The sequence below is a fragment of the Sorex araneus genome, chromosome 3 (assembly GCF_027595985.1).
Source record: "Sorex araneus isolate mSorAra2 chromosome 3, mSorAra2.pri, whole genome shotgun sequence".
NCBI lineage: Eukaryota > Metazoa > Chordata > Mammalia > Eulipotyphla > Soricidae > Sorex > Sorex araneus.
Genome location: NC_073304.1, coordinates 26,504,215 through 26,525,628, shown reverse-complemented (window position 1 = coordinate 26,525,628; position 21,414 = coordinate 26,504,215). Strand labels below are relative to the sequence as shown.

Sequence of the window (21,414 nt, the reverse complement as noted above, 5' to 3'; positions counted from 1 at the left end):
GCCTATGCTGGGTTCTCAGAGAAAGAACTGTGGGTTCCATTCCCTCTTGTAGGAAGCCTTCTCCCTTGTCCGTGCAGAGAGGTCTGAGGGGCCCCCTTCAGGGTGCCCTTAAACTCCTACTTACCGATTAATATATTTCCCCCACCTCGGCCAGCTACCCGTCATGTTACGAACTCCTTAAAGGCAGACTTTTGCCCTATTTGACTTTGACTAGGCAGGAAATCGTGTCTGACACCGACTATAAATAACGCAATAAATATTTCCCAAAATGAGTTAAGTTTCTCTGCCAATTCTGTGAAGGTACGCTCTGGCACAAGTGGAAATATTTTTACTTCTATTTTCAGGGGGAAAGGGAATAGACAAGGAGGCAACAAAAAGATAACAAAGTGAGTTTTCGCCACAACATACCAATAACGTAAAACATCAGGTCCCTTCGAAGCCCACAGACAGCCGAGGATCACAGCTGCAGCTGCAAAAGAAAACTTGCTTAGTTTTGTTTTATTCGTTTGTTGTGGCTTTTGGGCCACACCCCGAAGTACTCAGAGCTTACACTTACTAGCTTACTACTGGCTCTGTGCTCAGGGATCACTCCTGGTAGGCTCAGGGGAAAGACCATATGGGGTGCCGGAGATGAAACCCAGGTCAGCTACATGCAAGGCAAGCACCCGACCCATGGTACTATCATTCCAGCCCCAAACCTTGCTTGGTTTTCCTCTCCAGTTCTCTTGCACAGACCTCTCAGAGACAGAATAGAGCACAGCCCTTGAGCCACCACCTTAGCCTCACTACCCCGTCCTCTCTTTAGCCTGACAGGGGCTACAACAGTGAAACAAATGGCCTCCCCCCGCTCCTTAAAGCCTTCTAACCTCCCAATCCCCTCGGAATACCACAAACAGCCATTTGCTTTATTGCTAATTACAAAATGCAACGACACGGCTTCCATCTCTTTAGAGCCAGGACCTCCAAGACGGTCTGCCTCCCCCAAGCAAAGCTGTGCTAATTAACGCAAGCACAGAAGATAATGGAATCGCTCTCCCCTTCTGGAAGTAATTCATCAAGAAGAAAGAGTTATGTAAAATGTAGATTTTTAAAGCAAGTATTATCATCATCACCACACTGGTATTATACAATTAAAATAAGCCCTAGGTCTTCCCAAATCAGGAGCAGTGGGCATGTCAGAGAAGCTGCTCACGCTGTTACCGATCAGGCAAAGCAACGGATCTAGTGGAAGATGAGTTCAGCATAAAGGCCAACGAGAGGAACAAAAGGAACAGAACGTACTTTGCATCCTGAATGATGTTCTAGGTCAGAACAGTTCAAACAGAAGCCAGAATCTGAAGAGAAACTTGCATTGTTACTAAATTTGTTTCTAGAATAAGCTCAATATTCATCACTCATCTGAAGCACCCAAGGAAAACTGTAATGCGTCAATACTTATGCTTTACATACTGAATTTGTACGGTTTTTTTTTTTGTACCTTTATTATTTTTTCTTTTTTTTGGGTCACACCCGGCAATGCACAGGGGTCACTCCTGGCTCATGCACTTAGGAATTACTCATAGCGGTGCTCGGGGGACCATATGGGATGCTGAGAATCAAACCCGGGTCGGCCGCATGCAAGGCAAATACCCTACCCGCTGTGCTATCACTCCAGCCCCTGAATTTGTACTTTTTATTTATTCTTTTTTGTTTTGTTTTGTTTTGGGGTCATACCCAGCAGTACACAGGAGCTACACCTGGCTTGGTGCTTCGGGGTCACACCTGCTGGTGATCAGAGAACCACACGGCACTATATACCAAGCTCAGGCCTCCTGCATACAATGCATGTGCTCTAGCTTGTTGAGCAATCTCTTTGGCCCTTGTCACTGGGTTTGACCTTAGAATAAGCTAAATACGCTCTCCATTCTCTAATGCATTACATTCATTCTTTCTTTTAAGTCATAAGATTACTACCATCTTAATGCTTCTTACCGGGGGCTGGAGCGATAGCACAACGGGTAGGGTGTTTGCCTTGCACTCGGCCGACCCGGGTTCGACCCCCAGCATCCCATATGGTCCCCTGAGCACCGCCAGGAGTAATTCCTGAGTGCAGAGCCAGGAGTAACCCCTGTGTATCGCCAGGTGTGACCCAAAAAGCAAAAAAAAAAAAAAAAAATTAATGCTTTTTACCAGCACTAGAATATTAGAGACTAAATAGCAGAAAATTTCTAAACTCAGATTTGGGAGAAAGCTAAAAAAAAACTTTAAAAAAACAAACAAACCGAAAAAAAAACCAAGATGTGAGTTTATGTTTAACTATACTGGAAAAAACTGAGACAGAAAATATACCTAAGTTCCATTATGACAAATGCCAAGTGGAATCCAGAGAGTAGGTAAACTGACCATATGAAAGTGGCCATATCAAAAAAAAAAAAAAAGTGGCTGTGCCAAGTTTCAAAGAAATCCCTATTCAGACTAAAGTCTAAAGTCCTACCAAGAAAGAGGGAACAATGACACTCCAATACATGTCAATGAAGCTGCCCCCAAAGGGGCTCATGTTGTAAAAACAAAACAGACCCCAATTTGGGATCACAACTACTAAACCTCCTTCCTAAACAAGTATTCCATCTTCTTGGGACCCTTAGCATAAAAGCCCTAACATCTCAGAAAATATCTATCTGCGCCTTTCAAGGTGTGCTACAGAACTTGATGGGACCAAATTCAGTAGCTCGTCTAAGCCAAATGCCAGGCAGTTTGGTCCTTAGCAAAGTTGTAGCAGTCAGCAAAAGATGAAGTCTACGTGGCTGATGCCACAGGATGGTCTCTTGCTCTTTGTTTTGTCTGTTCTGCTTGTTGGGTCACACCTGGCGATGCTCAGGGCTTACTCCTGGCTCTACACTCAGAAATTACTCCTGGTGTTGCCCTGGCTGGACCAGACCATATGGGATGCCAGGGATCAACATGCAAGGCAAACACCCTACCCACAGTGCTATCACTCTGGGCCCAACTCTTGCTCCTTGAAAGAATAAGAGTATTACCACACAGGCACGAGAACCGGAGGAATTCCTGTTCTGACTTTGGCAACTGTCTTTTCTGTGAGAGGCAGCTGAGAAGGAGAAAGTGAGAAGCTCAGAGGTGCAACTGCGACCTATCTTGGTTTTGGTATCCTCGTGACTGTTAAAGCATTGCAATTTAATCATTTAATCAATTTAATCATGGCACCACTGCCTTTGGTGAGAGAAGCCTTCAATACAACTTCCCACACCAAGACTGAAACTGAAGCTGGAGAGAAAACTCTAAGGGTTGAGGGTGTGTTCTACATGCAGGGGGCCATTTCAGAGTAAAAACTAGTTTTCAGGGAAGTTGTCTACAGGGGCTGGAGAGAGAGTACAGCAGAGAGAGTGCTTGCTTTGCATGTGGCCAAACCAAGTTGGAATCCCTGGCACCCAATACAACACCCTGAGCACTGTCAGGAGTAATTCCTATATGCAGAGCCAGGAATAACCCCTGAGCATCACTGAGTGTGGCCCAAAAACAAACAAAAAAACAGCACTCAAGATAATTGTATATAGCATGTAAATTTTATTTTATTATTATTATTATTATTTTTTGCTTTTTGGGTCACACCCAGTGATGCTTAGGGGTTACTCCTGGCTTTGCACTCAGGAATTACTCCTGGCAGTGCTTGGGGGACCATATGGGATGCCGGGGATCGAACCCGGGTCGGCCTCGTGCAAGGCAAACGCCCTACCCGATGTGCTATCGCTCCGGCCCCTAGCATGTAAATTTTAACCGTATTAGAAGTAAATAGTAATAAAATGCTGAATGGAGTCATATCTGACCTCTTTGTCTAGAAGCCTAAGGATAAGGAATGTTACTCAGGACCTTCCTTTTAGAAATAATTTTTCTGGAGCCCTCTATTCTCTCTATCCACTTGAGCCAGAGTTATTTAAGTTCTTCAGATGAAAAGTTACCACTGAGGGGCTGGAGCAATAGCACAGCGGGTAGGACGTTTGCCTTGCACGCGGCCAACCCGGGTTCAATTCCCAGCATCCCATATGGTCCCCTGAGCACCGCCAGGAGTTAATACCTGAGTGCATGAGCCAGGAGTAACCCCTGTGCATCTCGGAGTGTGACCCAAAAAGCCAAAAAAAAAAAAAGTTACCACTGAATTTCAGTTCTATGTGTGCATTCAACTAACCACACTAAGGTCATAAGCTCTCAAGCATGACATGGTATCCAATTTTACGGTTTAATCTTCCTTAAGCCTTATTTTTCTTCAACAGCTTCTATAGCACTCTCCTGAGACTCACACATCTTCATAAAGTGATTCTGGATTTCTTCCCAAGTCTAAATCAAGCACGAAGAGGCAGGGTGCTAAGTCCCCACCACACTACTTCACACAATTCGATTATGTATTTTGCTTCTTTCTAAGCATATCTCTTTAGTGTTCCAGACCTAATATGATTCAACAAACTGCAATACTCTAACCTCGCAGAAATCAGTAGTAACTCATCATTCCTTATTGATTCACTTGCCACTGGCCAAACCCTGCACCACTGGCTCTTCGTGCTAGCTTCCTTAAATGACTATCCCCGTAACAAGTTGGTGAAATAAACACTATTATACTCATTATATAGATTAAAAAAAAAAGTTGGGCATAGGAAAGTGAAACTGTTAGACATCTCCCACATATTAAGAAACAGAGCTGGTGGGGAATGTGCACTGGTGGAGGGATGGGTGTTGGATCATTGTGTGATTGTTACCCAAACATGAAAGCCTGTAACAGTCTCATGGTGATTCAATAAAATTTAAAAAAAAAAAAAAAAGACATATCCAGAGCCAAAAAAAAAAAACAAACACAGAGCTATGTCTTCAGTTCCTGTCTAACTTTGAAGCTCAATGTTAATAATTTTATAGAAATCGTGAATCATGAAAACTTTGATGGAGTTATAGGAATAATGTGGGAGTTAGGGCACAATAAAAATTGCGTAACTTAGCATTGACCCCGTATGTATAGGTTACAAAATCGGGGATTAACCAGTGAACATTCATTCAAAGTTGGTGGAATATACAAAAGTGGAACTAAGGCTAGAAAAAACCCAGGTCCAATTAAGCCATGCAGCTCAAATCTGCACCTCTCAAGGACCAACTACTGGAGGGGTAAACAGTGTGAGAGGTCAAAAAGGCTAGAGAGAGCCAAGTGGACAGGGCGCTGGCTTTGCACGCAGACCACAGGCTCTCTAGATCCCTCACACCCAAATGCTCTGAGCCATGCCAGGAGGGACCCCTGAGTATAGAGCCAGGGGCACGACCTGGGCACCAGTGGGCATGCCCCCCCCCGCAAATGAAAGAAGAAAGATAAAGGTATGAAATATATTACCCAATTTTACTCTGAAGAATCTCACCATAAGGCTAAAATTAGGAATATAAACATTTGTGGTTCCTTTTTAATTTTTTGAAACTAAAATAAAGTAAAAAGGAATGCAGGCCAGAGATAGTATAGCGGGTACGCACTTGCCTGGCAAGTGGCTGACCCAGATTTCATCTCTGAGCCCTGCCAGGAGTGATGCCTGAGCACAGAACCAGGAGTGATGCCGGAGCACTGCCCAAATAACAAAACAAAACAAAATAGCTGCTTTCTCCTTTATTTTTTTAAGAATAAAGACTTACAATTTTAGGGCCCAGAGTACACGCTCCCACATACAATGTCCCAAGTTCGATCCCCAGCACCACATACTCAAGCCCCACCCCTGCACAGCAGCACCAGAGGTGGCCTTGGTGGCACCCAGCAATGCTGGCTGAGCACCGGGCTCTCAGGCCGCACTGCCAATTTAACTACCATCAAGTTTGCGAGGCTGGAGGCATGTACAAAGGGCAGAGCCTTTACCTGGCACACAGTCAGGCTGGGGGTCAATCCTTGGCACTTCATGTAGTCCCCTGAACACCACACTACCAGGAGTGACCCCTGATTGCACAGCCAGGAGTAAGCCCTGAGCGCCCTGGGATACGGAGGAGGTGGGGAAGGAGAGAGGGAGGGAGGAAGAAAAGGGAGGATGGAAGGAAGGAGGGAAGGAAGGACAGAAGGAAGGAGGGAAGGAATGAGGGAAGGAAGGACGGAAGGAAGGAGGAAAGGAATGAGGGGAGAAAGGATGGAAGGAAGGAGGGAAGGAAGGATGGAAGGAAGGAGGGAGGGAAGGAGAGAGGGAGAAAGCGAGCACCCAATAATCACCACTGGGGAGGCAAAAATATTTCTTTGTAATTACAATACCAAATAAATTTAGTACTGCTAAATTGTTCAATTGCTGCCAAATTGTTAATAGTCATTTCCCAGAAAGAAAGAACTAATTTCTTCATACTGAAAGTTGTCCTGTTGGGAGGCAAAGCCAAGTCAATGCACGGCGCACTGTAACAGCTATCCATAACTGAAGAGGCGCAGAAACTCATCACCGAGTCCACATTCTACTTTCCAAACAAGTTAATTTCGGGGATTTGCTTCTGTCTTTGTTTTGGGGTCACACGCAGCATTTCTGAAGGCTGCTCCCAAGTCTGTGCTTGGGGGGTGCCGCCATCAGAGGGCAGGGATGGACCCCCAGGCTGCAGAACTCGCGCACAGCTCTCTCTGGCCCCGACGAGGCTCTTACCTTTAAACGAGGGCCCATGTTCCGAGAACGGAGTGGCACAGTGCTAGTCACCAAAGCAGGTAATGGGTGGCCTTGTCTCCCACCTTCCACATAAAAGAAAACAGCCGCAATGTTGACGGAAAATGTCTGTCCATCAGACCTTCACTTCGGGTGAGTCACGGAAGCAAGGAACTGTTTCTGGAAGGAACTGGATGACTTCCACCGTGGAGAAATCGAGCCGGCAAATAGATCATCTCAAATATATCATCTCTTGTGCCGGATGCAATTAATTACCGAAGGTTGTATCTGTTTGGCTACCCTACAAAGGGAAAAGAGACAATGGAATATTTTATTACCGAAGTGAATCCCCAGAATCAAGAGGGGATAGAAAAGGTAGTGGAAACCTTAAGACACAAAAAAAGTTGGTAAACCTTGACCAAGCTTTCCTAGGGAAAACCCTTTTTGTTTTTGGGCCAAACCTTGCGGCACTCAGGGATCACTCCTGGCAGTGCTCAGGTGATCATATTGGGGTGCCGGGGATCAAACCTGGGTAGGCAAGGCAAGCACCTTACTGCTGTACTATTTCTCTAGCCCCCCAACGAAAACTTTTAACAGCTCCTCCTGCCACAGGAAGTGCTGAGTGGCAATCTTGTCTCTGGAACTGTGCCACTCCCCAGAAGGAGTCTGAGCACCACGGTTCATCCCAGCCCTTCAGGAGCAGCAAACTAGAGCACAGACTCCCACAGTGAATCCGGGCCCAGGGATAGCTCAGTGTGTCTGCCTTGCAGACACAAAGCTTGCGTTCACTGCCTGGTACTACCTTCATATGCTTGAGGGTAACCCCTGGGTGGCAATGCTTTTTGAGATGCCTGGTGCCCACGATGAAGCACAACCAAATGTACAAGCCTCACAGCAAACTGTGTGAGCCCTAAAGAGCATTACGACCGGCCATATGAACCCCGCCAACGCCAACAACAAAAGAAAATGGGAAATTTTAGAGTAAATTTTAGGGTTGGAACAATAGTACAGTGTGTAGGACTTGCTATTGCACGCAGCTGACCCAGATTCAATCCACAGCACCACATCGTCCCCCAAACCCCACCAGGAGTGATCCCTGAGCACTTACCCAGGAGTTAAGTCTTGAGCCCCACCAGGCACGGCCCGAACACCAAATGAATAAATTTTTTAAATGAACCTCACAGGCCAGTGAGAGAGAACTGTAAGTGGGTAGGGCACTTACCTTGCACATGGATCAAGCTGGGTTCAATCCCCAGCACCCTACAGGGGTCTCCCAAGTCCTGCCAGAAGTGATCCCTACATATCAGTACCAACACGAGTAAGCCCTGAGCACTGCTGGGTGTATATCAGACCCTCCCACCCCCCAGGAAGTGAACCTCATCACTATCACATACCCTGTCCCACTTTAAGGGGGCTGGGGAACAGGGTCTGGGAACAAGGTGATGAGAACTCGATGAAAAGTTACTGGGGCCACATCACAGCGGGCCTTCTAACGTCTCGAAGACAGTACTATTCAGCTGGAAAGGGGAGGCAATTAAAGCACGCCCTTCGTGCCCCGTATACATCCCTACAAGGTGACAGAACTGCTAGTTTTACCTTTAAAACAGGAAGACTTGCTTCTGTGGGGGGAGGTGATAAAAGTCACTGGACCAGTAAAGTCAGTCGGGTGCTCAAATATTCATGAATTGGAAGTAACGGAAAGGAGGTTAGAGCAGGCATGTACAATCCTGCTAATAAAATAACCAGGCGCAGGGCAGCAGCTCAGTGGCTGAGCACATGCCTCCCTAATATTAGTGAGGCCCGGAGTTTGATACCTCGCACAATAAGGCAAGAAAAGCTTAAGCCATCATTAAATGAAGAGTCTGTAACCACAGGACAGGAACTACTGGTGCTTCCTAAGCATCAGCCCACAACCCCAAGACACAGGTAAAACTAGCCCTATTTCACAGATGAGAAAATTGCGACGCTCTCCCCAACACTGTCTCAAGACTACACATGATACTCAGTAAAGCCGAGTCTAAGCCAGGCAACCCGGACTCAGGATCCACGGCTCCACCGCGCTCAGCCGTGGGAAACCAAGAAAGAAAATACAAAATGCTAACAAGAGCAGAAGAGAACGAGAGAAGGCCAGAAGATCAAGGAAGCTGGCAATCTTTTATAATTAAAAATAAATCAGTCTATGTACTTACTTTAAAATATGATGATGGACTTGCCAAACACAAGAGCCAAAACCCAGGTCAACTAGCAATTGGAACCAACTTAAAGGATCCACAAACGAGAGAACAGTTACGTAAACTTTAAGAAATCCTTAGAATGCTATAGGAGCATTCAAAATAAATGACACTTCTAAGGAGTAACACAGGGCAGTGTTCCCAAATAAAATGTTAAATTTAAAAAGCACAAAATTATTTATACACTATGAGCCCAACTTTTCAAATGAAAACAGTAAAGAAAACTGGAAAAAAAAAAAAAAACAGAAATGGTGACTGTGGCCATCTCCTGGTGATGAATTATAAAAACTTTTAATTTTATGCTTGTACCTTTCAGTGTTGCCTACATTCTTAATGATACAAGGACATAAAATAGTTCCTATTTCTTAAGAACAAATACTTTTAGGGACCTTTTTTGTTTTCCCCCTAAAAAAAAAGAAATGAGGGCCTGAGTGACAGTACAGTGGGAAGGGCGTTTGCCTTGCACATAGTTGACCTGGGGGTTCGATCCCTGGCATCCCTATGGTCCCCTAAGCACCACCAGGAGTAATTCCCGAGTGCAAAGTGATTCCGAGTGCAAAGCCAAGAATAACCTCTCTCAGCACTGAGGCGTGGCCCCAAAACAAACAAAACAACAGAAATAAATGGAACGGAGAAAAACAGAATAGTACAGGAGTTACGGCACATGCCTTGCATGTGGTGGACCTGGTCTGATGCCCAGCACCACATGGCCGCCCAAGCACTGCAGTTCTGGATGCTTCTGAGCTCTGCTGGGGCATCCTGTGCACCTCAGGGCCTGAGCAGCAATGCATCCTTGGGCCCTCACAGTGAACCACCAACTGGGCTGGCCAGAATTCACACGGCCCAGAGAGATAGTCCAGGGGCTAGGTACTTGTCCTGCACGCAGTCAAACCTGGCTTGCTCCTTGGTACCTCATATGGGTCCATGAACACCGCCAGGAATAAGTCTTGTGCACTGTTGGGTGTGCCCCCTTCAACACACACACACACACACACACACACACACACACACACACACACACACACACAATAAACTAGAATCACTAGGAGGGACCCCTAGACCTTCCTGAACACCTTCGGGAAAAATCTCTCACAAAAAATTAATAATAATAATTAATAATGGGATTGAGGGAGTGGAGAGACAGTACAGTGGGTAGGGCACTTGTCTTGTACGTGGCCAACCTGGATTCAATCTCGGGCATCCCATATGGTCCCCGGAGCACTGCCAGGAGTAAATTCCTGAGTACAGAGCCAGGACTTAGCCCTGAATATTGCCAGGTGTGGCACAAATACAAAAACAAACTCCCCAAAAAGGGACTGCAGGGCTGGGGAGATTTTTAGAGAGGTTAAAGCACAGCCTTGCATGCAGCTAACTCAGGTCACCAGCACTCTGTATCTTCTTAGACATCCCAGGTGGACCACCAAGCATCACTAGGGTGGTCAGGTAATTCCCAGCACAGCAGGGCCTGAGCAGCATCCCTGAGTTCTACCACTGGACTACCAGATTGCTTAGCTGAGCACCACTCAGGTCTAGAGCACCAGAGCACCACTACTGGGGAGTCGCGCCTCCCCCCAATTAAATTAAAATAAGCACAAGAATGAATAAGCAAGTTAACCTTTCATTTGAATTAAGATTATTAAAAATTGGGCAAAGGTAATGGATTTATTAAACTTTTATTTTTACTTATCTTATGGGTCAGCTCTGTGGCTGGCTAGTAATTAATTCCCAGTTCCATCATCTTTACTATTCCCCATCAGGAACTACCATGTTTAGCCCAATGCTTCATTCTCTCTTACGAGTTGAAGATCGAGGGGCCAGAGAGATTGTACAGTAAGGCACAAGCCTTGAAGGAGGCCAACCTGGCTTAATCCCCAGCATCCTATTCAGTTCCCTGAACACTGACGAGAGTAAGTTCTGAGTGCATAGCCAAGAGTAATCCCTAAGCATCACCAGGTGTGCTCCACCACCTCAAAAAAAAAAAAAAAATTCAACTCAAGTATCAATGCCTTGTCTGGTCCAATTTCCAGACAGATCATTCCTCCTTGGTGAAGCTCCGACGGTAAAGCGATTTCTATTATAGCATTTATTGGAATGTATTAGAAGCAGGGCCAGAGAGATAGTACAGGAGGTAAGGCATTTGTCTTGCACGCAGCTTATTCCAGTTCAATCCTGAGACCCACACTCCCCACTCCCCTGAGCAGAGAGCCTGCAGTAGGCCCCCGGGACTGAACATCCTCCAATCCCATTTTTAAAAAAGGGACAGGGCTGGAGCGATAGCACAGCGTTTAGGGCGTTTGCCTTGCACAAGGCTGATCCGGGTTCAATTCCCAGCATCCCATATGGTCCCCTGAGCACCACCAGGAGTGGTTCCTGAGTGCATAACCCTTGTGCAGTGCCGGGTGTGACCCAAAAAGCAAAAAAAAAAAAAATAATAATAAGTAAAAAGTAAAAAAAGGGACAGGCAGAATTGCTTGTTTTCAGTCTCTCCCAAAAGATTATGGGCGGCCCTTAGGACATTTAGCACATCCTACTCATTCTTGACAACAAAAGCTTGGTTATAAAGGATGGATGAACACAGCCAAGTTCCTTCACTTGCGTACTATCTGTGATTGTTTCTGTGTTACAAGGCCGAGTGGAGATGGCAGAGCCCACAAAGTTTTACTACTATGAATTTATAAAAATGTTATCATTTATAAAAATGTTAACCAATTTCTGGTATATAGGCCTTAGCCTTAGAACGGCATCGTTGCTCTATATAAGTGAATGCATTTTTATAAATTTTTTAAAAGCCTAAAATTAATTTTCTCCTGGTTCTAATCCTCTCTTAGGAAAAGAGCTATAAAGCTTGCAATGTTATACAAATGTTTCTTCTGGCTAATTTCAACTGTTTTATAAAAACTTTTTGCTTCCCTTACCTCAATTAGGAATTTTATACAAATCATTTCCCAAAGTACGTATTTCTTACAATCATGCCTGCATTCCACCAAGGCTATAATTTCCTAAAACACCAGAACACCAGGGACCAAATACAATATCCAGGTTTCTGAAATTAACACAGTAACCTTTACTGGTTCAGTCTCTACTTTAAAGTACTACTCTAAAAAGTCAAGAAAACTGTCATATGAAAGTCCACCTCAGAATCCTGGTTCAAATAGAGGCGATGGCAGCACTCTGCAATGCCAAATATCACCTACCAAATTCCATAAAATAAGCCAGAGCTAAAGAAGATATCTCCTTCCACAAAATATAATCTCCAACCAATACCCAAAGATAGTAGAAACAAAGGCCAGAAGGACAGCCCATGGTTGGAAGTTTGCCACAAGGAGTAGTAGGGGGAGGGCAGTCAGATGAGAGAAGGGACCCCTATCACAGAGAGTTGGAAATGATCACTCTGGACAAGAACTCTGTGCTGAAACGTGCGAAAGTGATACACATGATAACCTTTCAGTGTCTGTACTGCAAACCACAATGCCCAATAAGAGAGAGGGGGAGACAAAAACAGATGGATGGTTAAAGAAACTTTGGTACATCTACACAATGAAATACTATGCAGCTGTTAGAAAAGATGAAGTAGGGGGCTGGAGTGATAGCACAGCGGGTAGGGCGTTTGCCTTGCACACGGCCGACCCGGGTTCAAATCCCAGCATCCCATATGGTCCCCTGAGCACCGCCAGGAGTGATTCCTGAGTCCATGAACCAGGAGTGACCCCTGTGCATTGCTAGGTGTGACCCAAAAAGCAAAATTAAAAAAAAATGAAGTCATGAAATTTGTATATAAGCGGATCAACATGGAAAGTATCATGTTAAGTGAAATGAGCCAGAAAGAAAGAGACAGACATAGAAAGATTGCATTCATCTGTGGAATATAAAGTAGCAGAATGGGACACTAACACCCAAGAGTAGTAGAGATAAGAACCAGGAGGTCTGCCCCACAGCTTGAAAACTGGCCTCACGTACTGGGGAAAGGCAGCTGAGATAAAGAAGGGAACACCTAGTAGAGGATGTTGGGAGGACCCACTCGGGTTGAAAGCTGCGTGCCAAAATTAGACTACAGACAGAACATGATGGCCACTCAATACCTCTATTGCAAACTACAACTTCCAAAAGGAGAGAGAACAAAAGGGAATGCCCTGCCGCAGAGGCAGGATGGGGTGGTGGGGGTTGGAGTGGGGGTGGTGGGAGGGATACTGGGATCATTGGTGGAGGAGAATGGGCACTGGTGGAGGGATGTAAACAAAATGCAAACATGAAAGTTCTCAAGTTTGTAACTGTACCTCACGGTGATTCACTAATAAAAATTAAATTTAAAAAAATTTTTAAAAAGAGAGAGGGGGGAGAAGCAGAGAGGGAGGGAGTGTGGAAGGAGAGGGAGAGAGCGGAAGAGAGGGAAAGAGAGGGGGAGACAGAGAGAGAAGGTGAGAGAGGAGGGAGAGGGAGAGAGGAGGATAAGAGGAGGAGAAAAGGGAGAGAAGGGAAGGGGAGAGAAGGGGGAAGGGGGGAGATAAAGAGGGGGTAGAGTAGAGGAGGGGGAGAGGGTGTGTCTGCCACAGAGGCTCGGGTGTTAGAACATTATATAACTGAAAGCCAATCATAAACAACTTTATAACTATAGATCTCACAGTGATTCAATAAAAAACTTAAAAAATTGTAGTCTCCGGCATTCATGAACTACCTGCAGAGCCATGAGTTCAGGGAAATCAATTTAAAAATGAACCGTGACATGAGTTAAAAAGGAGCACCAGGGCTGGAGCAATAGCACAGCGGGTAGAGCATTTGCCTTGCACGCGGCCGACCCGGGTTCGATTCCCAGCATCCCATATGGTCCCCTGAGCACCGCCAGGGGTGATTCCTGATTGCAGAGTCAGGAGTAACCCCTGTGCACTGCCGGGTGTGAGCACCAGTTAGAGAGGTCTACCTAAGGAGGTCCATGAAAGCAAGCACACCACCAGTCAGACTACCTACTTCCATTTCTCCTTAGTTTACATCCCCACGCTAAAACCCCACCTAACATGACCTTCCCCCATACATTTAGACTCCTGAGACATTAGTACTGTTGTGTATTCCCGCTATCTTTGTTCAGCCAAGTTACACGGTTCACATTTATGTTCTTTCCTCATCAGTCAGCCCCCCCCCCCCAGTCTCTTAATCATTCCTGTGGGTCTTCTGTGAACTCTCTCCAGCTGGTCCCCAGCGATCTGGTAATGAGGTGCCTCCAACTGCCTGCAGCCTTCCAGGAACAACCTCGTTAGTCAGAACAAGATGAGCTCAGTCTCCTCAGTTCCATGACATAATACTCCTGAGTAGACAATCTCCCAATCACAGAAATTTAGAATACTGCCATCGCAGACGAGGGGCGCAGTCCAACACTCCCGGACTCCGGGCACTGGGACATGCCAGCAGTGTGAGCAGCCAGGGGATAAACGAACCCTGTTCCTGGAGCAACTGGTCTTAGGGAAGTGTGGCGGGTAAGGAGAAAAGGTACCTTAGTATTAAAATGCACTCAAAGACGACAATCCAGAATGCAAGAAAGGCAAAAGTTTCCATAGAGAAAGTATGGATGAATATTCTCATTGTAGGCACACATATTTTGTACTTGAGGCAAAATATATGCTTGGGGCTCTGTGTGTGTGTGTGTGTGTGTGTGTCTGTATAGGTGTATATATACACACACACTGTCCTCCTTCACTAAGGTACTAGAGCTGGGAAGTTTGAACCGATCCCACCCAACTTCTATCCTATTACTCCATCACTGACCATCCCAAATACTCACATTTTAAGTTGTCTTTCCATTATGTTTATGTTCCCCTCATCCCGAGATGTCTTAGCCAAATGTATAGACTTTAAAAAAAAAAAAAGCTATTAGCAAATTCACCAGAACTGACCCACTACCAACCTCTTTAGGTTCTTCTTTATGGTTCATTCTCTAATAATTCTTAGGTATTTCCTATATGCCAGATTATGTGATAAAAGCTAAAGTCACAGGGTTCGGATTTTGGTTTTGTTTTGTTTTGTTTTTTAAAGTATGTTTCCTTAACCTTGGCAGACTTCATTCAAGGTGGAGAGAGAAAATGCAGTGTGGAGTACTGGAATAAAGGACCGTGAAAGGCAAAGGAAGGAGAGGAGTAATAGAATGGGGAAGTCTTCGCGGAAGAAACAGAGCAGTTACTGACAATGAGTAAGCACTGAAAGGCAGGGAAAAACAAAGAGGACTAGTACTTCAGCCAGCAAGCACAGCACAAACAAAAGTACCAAGTAAGAAAGTGGTGCCAAGTTCAGCATTGTGAAAGCAAAGGATCTGGGCAGTTCACCTGGGGTCATACTAGGGTGACCGGCTCAAAGTACACAGGGTTGCGGGCAATAGCATGAATCTGATTGCATAAGAACCTTGGACAAGCTACTGCTCCTCAGTTGCATCAGATAAAAACAGAGAGGCAGTGAGAGGAGGGAGAATTCAGCTGGGGAACCAGACCTGGAGCACGAGGGGAGGAACTGGTTGAAACTGAAAACTAGACCCAGGTGACTTGTCATTACAAGAGCGTACCTCAGGGGAGATGCCTCTTCCTGCAAACAAAGCTGCTGGGTTGCCAAGTTATCATGTTGGTCTGTGCCCAGATCACAGAAGACCAGCCCATAGCAGACAAAGATGCTACATGCACCTGAAGGACTAACCGGTATGCCAGGAAAACAAAACAAAACAAACAAACAAAAAACCCTATACATTTGGAAATAAAACCAGTAACAGTCCAAAATACCAACTTTTTTGTTTTGTTCTTTTTATTTTATTTTATTTTATTTTTTTCTTTTTGGGTCACACCTGGCGATGCACAGGGGTTACTCCTGGCTCTGCACTCAGGAATTACTCCTGGCGGTGCTCAGGGGACCATATGGGATGCTGGGAATCGAACCCGGGTCGACCGCGTGCAAGGCAAACGCCCTAGCCGCTGGGCTATCGCTCCAGCCCCTGTTCTTTTTATTTTTTTAATTTGTTTGGGGGCCCCAAAGCTGTGCTCAAAGGCCTAGTTGGGCAACAGTTCAATGCAAGGGCCCAAGGATGCAGTGCTGCAGGGTCCCTGCGGTGCGGGGAATCACCTCGGCCTCCCCTCTCAGGGGCTCAGGGACCTCCTGTAATTGCACCCTGCGATCCTGGGACATGTGGTGCCAGGGACAGAACCAGGATGGGACACAGGCAAACCTGGACTCTATCTCTGGCCCTTGGCTTCTCCTCTCTTCTCTCTCTCCCTCTCCCTCCTTTTCCTCTCCCTCCCCTTTCTCTCCCTCGCCCTCTCCCTCCCCCTCTGCCACAAAGAGGCAGAAAGTGAAGCCACTTTTTTTTTTTTTGCATCTGTAGTGGAAACCTTGGCAACAGATAAGCAACTGCTGCTGGTCCGTCAATAGATGCATCCCCATTTGTTCCTTAGAGTCATTCTTTATTTAGAACTTTCTGTTCGAAGTACTTTGTCTCTTGTCACTTAATTCTCACAGCAGCTCTACCAGCTACCCATATGACTATCCATATTTTTCAGGTTAGGAAACAAGAGGCCCAGAAGGCTGAAATAACTTGCCTACAGCCACCCAGTTCATAAGTAAAAACACCAAGCACTGCAATTCCAGAGTCTTGTTTGTATGTTTTGGGGTGTCACAGAGTGGGGGGGAGAGGGGTTGTCATGCCAAGTGGTACTGAGATTATTCGTGGCAATGCTCATACTAGGAGTCATACCCTAAACCATAAGACCTAAACCACTGAGCTATCTCTGACTCCCAGAATCTACCTGGTTGAATTCTCAACCAGGAATACTGATGTATCAAGAACCCCAAGAAAGCAAAGATAAGCTATTTCTGTCACACTTGAGCTTAAGAATACCGAAGGAGTACTTGGAAATTTGGAAATGCAAAAGAAAAGGACCTCCAAATTTTAGAGTGTTGGCAAAAGACTCAAACTTGCCAATCCCTGGCATCCCATATGGTCCCCTGAGCACTGCCGTGAGTGACTTCAAATGCAGAGTCGGGAGTAACCAACCCCCGGGTACTGCTAGGTATGGCCCAAATCCATCCCCCCCAACATACACATACAAAAACCCAAAACAAATATCTCTAGTCAAGATTAGCTTTAAGGAAATAAAGTTTACAACAGTAAATTGATTTAAATAATTTTGACAACTGTATAAGGCTATATGTATTTTTTTAAAGCCATGATATGGGGGTTGGGAAGGGTGAGGGGGAAACTAGGGACACTGGTGCCGGGAAACTGCACTGGTGGAGGGATGGCTGTTGGAACACTGTATGACTGAAACTCAATCATGAACAGTTTTGGGGCTGGAGCGACAGCACAGCGGGTAGGGCGTTTGCCTTGCACGCGGTCGACCCAGGTTCGATTCCCAGCATCCTATATGGTCCCCTGAGCACCGCCAGGAGTAATTCCTGAGTGCAGAGCCAGGAGTAACCCCTGTGCATCGCCAGGTGTGACCCAAAAAGCAAAAAAAAAAAAATCATGAACAGTTTTGTAATGCTCTTATCTCATGATGATTCAATAAAAATCAATAAATTTTACTTTTTTTTTTCTTTGCTTTTTGGGTCACACCTGGCGATACACAGGGGTTAGTCCTGGCTCTGCACTCAGGAATTACTCCTGGCGGTGTTCAGGGGACCATAGGGGATGCTGGGAATCGAACCCGGGTCGGCCGCGTGCAAAGCAAACGCCCTACCTGCTGTGCTATCTCTCCAGCCCCAAAAATCAACAAATTTTTAAAAAGAAGTTTACAATAACAAAAAGGAAAAACAAACAAAAAAAAATAAAAGCCATGATACGGAACGCTTGTCAAAAACATGTCAAAATCCTTTGTACTTTGCAATTAAATCTCCAAACTCCAACCCGCTATGCAACCGCTGGTAGGTCTATACTATAGTTTTTGCTATACTATAGTTTTTCCATATGCGTGGCATCATACACAAAACACTGTCTTTTGTCTGACATACTTTTCTAAGCTAAGTACATTCTGCTACATTTATTGGTTTACTCCTCTCTACTGTGGGTACCCGTCGACTACAGGGACAGGCTACAATTTGTTTATCTACACACCAATGGAAGAACATTTGGGTTCTATTCACTTGGGGGCAATTATGGATTAAGACTGCTATGAACATTTAAGTCTTTGTGTGGACAAACACTCTCATCTCTCTTGAGTAAATAAATAGTTCGTGGTGAGATTGTTAGGCCCTAAGTGCTAGGCCCTAAATTTCTTTCTAACCTAAGAAATCTCTGAGCCGGGTACAGCTCAGAGGCAGAACACTTGTGCGTGTGAGGCCCTAGGTTCCTCTGTCATTTGTGGCACTACAAAAAAAATAAAAAATAAACTGCCAAAGCTGTACCACCATGCATTTCCAGAATGAGAGTTGCAGCTGTTTGATACCCACCATTTGCGATTGTCAATCTTTCTAATTTTGTGTCACCCATTTTATCATGTGTGCGGTGATGGTATCTCATGGTGGTTTCTCATCATAATTTGCATTTCCCTAAGGACTAGTAATAATTAGCATCTCTTTCATGTACCTATTGACTATTTGTAAATCATCTTTACAACCCAAATCATTTGCTATTTTGGGGGTCTGGAGCGACAGCACAGCGGGTAGGGCGTTTGCCTTGCACTCGGCCAACCCGGGTTCGATTCCCAGCATCCCACATGATCCCCTGAGCACCGCCAGGGTAATTCCTGAGTGTAGAGCCAGGAGTAACCCCTGTGCATCGCCGGGTGTGACCCAAAAAGCAAATCATTTGTTTTTTTTTTAAAAAAAAACTGAGTTAGCCCAAAACACTAAAAAGAAATTTTTTTTTAAATGTAAGAACCGAGAGTCAGAGATAAGCAGGTAAGGTGCTTGCCTAGAGCCCACCTGGGTTCAATCCCTGGCACTATGTGATCCCCCAAGCACTGCCTGGAGTGATTCCTGAGCACAGAGCCAGGAATGGACACTGAGCACCGCCAGGTGTGGCCCCAAACAACAGAGCCCAAACCCTGAGTTGTTTTGCTCCAGGGCCACGGCTCTGTGTGGCGGGTGTGCTGTGCAAAGCAGGGCCGGCCAGACCGCCTGGGACCGGCAGGTGCCGGCCTGGAGGCCCCTGGCACCGCGTCAGCAGCTCTGACCCCAGGCTCCCTCCAGCACCGAACTGATGGCCTGGTGGGCCAAGTTTAGTTGGGGTGTGGCCCCCAGAGCACTGCTTGGGATGCCCGCAAATGACAGAAAAAAAAAATTATGAAAATTTCAGTTGTCTGTCTTCTCACTGCTTAGCTACAGAACCCCTTCGACAGTATGAATCCAGGTTACAGAGGACGAGAGTGTGAGAGTGAAGACACTGGCCTTGTGCCTGCCAGCCCTGGTCTGACCCTGGCACCATGATGTGGCCGGGCACCACCAGGCTCGACCACAGCGAGTGTGGCCCCCAAACCAATATATACACTGGATATAAGTTTTTTAATAACATGTATTTTGGCAAATAGTTTCTATAGCTTACTATTTCATTTTTCTATCAATGTGGTTCAAAAAACAAAAATTTTTAATTTGGTGATATCTAACTTACCTTTTTACCCTATAATTTGCAATTTTCTTGTCAAATGTTAAAAAAAAATCTCTACTTGACTCAATGTCACAAAGATATTTCTTCTGTTTTCTTTCAGAAGCTTTATCTGAAAGGTTCATAAAAGAAAATCTCTTGTCAAAAAATTTAATGAGTTTTTTAAGCCTCTGCATTCCATTTATCTCATAATTAGTTATTCAGTCTTATTATCTCTTTGTTTCTTTCAAATTCAACTTCCCACATTACATGCACTATTTAAGTCAAGTCTATTCTGGAGTTTAGAAAAAATTTTATCTCTGCACACTTCCCCCTCTTCAACCTACTAAATGGCGTATTTAAATGTCGTCAAGGTCTTAGTCACTTACCTCCTAAAAACTGCCATAAAATCTTTAGACCTCTCACGTTTGCTCTTAAAAGCAAAACCCAACATCAGGAGCATGCACTTTTAGATTATGAGAGGGGCAATATACTCTTTGCCTTCTGGCTTTATTGGGGGTGGGGCTTCGTGTCTGCGGGGCTCAGAGGTTACTTTTGGCTTGTAGCTTAGGGAACTGTGTGGTGCCAGGGATCAAACCTGGGCGTCTTGCATGCAGAGCTATCTCTCTGGCTGCTCTGCTGGCTTTAAAGAGAAGCTTTCATCCTCACAATACCGGGTCACTCTAACCGAGGGAAAGGCTAAAGAGAATTCTACTGTCACTCACTGGTGAACAGAAATTCAGGCTTGTAAAGGTTAAGCTGACCAAGACAAAACTAATTCTATATTTTCTTAATTTGGTTTGCATTCTCTGTTTGGCACCACTTTTGTTCAAGCAGCCAGAGCTGTTCAGACGCAAAATGAAATAAATGAGTAGTATGTACAAAAACATAATTCAGATTCAACTGTGCCCTCAAACAAGAGACTGCATTCTCAGCAAACTCTTTCAGTTTGCTTTTTCAAATTTTCAGATTCTTTCAATTTTCTTTCAGGGAAAGCTGGAAAAAAGGGATTCAAAACTAATATGAGTCAAAGAAGGAAAGAACTATTAAGTGCTCTCTTGCTCTCTCTCTCTCTCTCATCCACCCCCCTAAACTGACTCTATTGTGCCCCCAATTCACAGAATTAAGACAGCCCTCTGTGTTCTCATACCATGGCAACTTTTCTATTTAGGTGACCCTGGGCCACTGAATCTTGGCTGAAACAGGACAATTTTAGAACTCTCTGAATCTGACAAGCTGTCTCCTTCAATAAGTCTAGAAAGTTATTTCATTTACAGGGCATGACGTGGCAGGCAAAAAGCCAAATTGAGAGCCCAGTGGAGCAGAACTGAGATTGTCACACATAAACTTAAGAACAAAATTTCAACCTCTACTACCATCCGTTCCTTTCAATTCTACTGATTTTGGGGGGTGGAGGGGCACTTGTTTTTTTGCTTTTTGTTTGGGTCACACTTGGCAATGCTCAGGGGTTACTCCTGGCTTTGCACTCAGGAATCACTCTGGGCAGTGCTCAGGAGGACCATATGGGATGCTGGGAATCGAACCTGGGTCGGCTGCATGCAAGGCAAACGCCCTACCTGATGTGCTATTGCTCCAGCCCCCGGGAGGGGCACTTGGGCCACACCCAGCAGTGCTCAGGAATCACTCCTGGCATGGCTCAAGGGACCATATGCAGTGCCAGGGATTAAACATGGGGTAGTTTTGTCCAAGGCAAGTGTCCTATAGCTTATACTATCTCTCCAGTTCCTCTACTCTGACCCTTATTTTTATTTAACTAATTTTGTTCATTTGGGGGTCAGATCCAGCAGTACTCAGGGTTTACTCCTGGCTCTGCATTCAGGGATCACTCCTAGTGGGACTTGGGGGGACCATATGGGATGCTGGTCAATAGCATGCAAGGCAAGTGCCCTATCCAAATGTACTACTGTTCCAGCACTCTGGTTTTTGTTTTGTTTTGTTTTTTGAGGGGGCTCTCACCTGATAATGCTCAAGGCTTACTCTTGGCTATGTGCCAAGAGGT

General features: G+C 45.3%; 1 protein-coding gene across 5 annotated transcripts in view; it reads right to left on the bottom strand.

The window, feature by feature from the left end:
• AREL1 (apoptosis resistant E3 ubiquitin protein ligase 1) overlaps positions 1-21,414 on the bottom strand; it is a 51,387-nt gene that overhangs the window by 22,916 nt on the left and 7,057 nt on the right. For 4 of the 5 annotated variants that reach the window (XM_055130515.1, XM_055130519.1, XM_055130517.1 and 1 more), the window contains exons 2-3: positions 6,624-6,921; positions 409-469 (exon numbers count right to left, since the gene is read on the bottom strand). In XM_055130515.1, coding sequence (XP_054986490.1) covers positions 409-424 — 16 coding nt within the window. In that variant the 5' untranslated portion in view covers positions 425-469; positions 6,624-6,921. Of the gene's footprint in view, positions 1-408; positions 470-6,623; positions 6,922-21,371; positions 21,390-21,414 lie in introns of those variants that run through there. The other variant, XM_055130518.1, reaches the window with a different exon arrangement.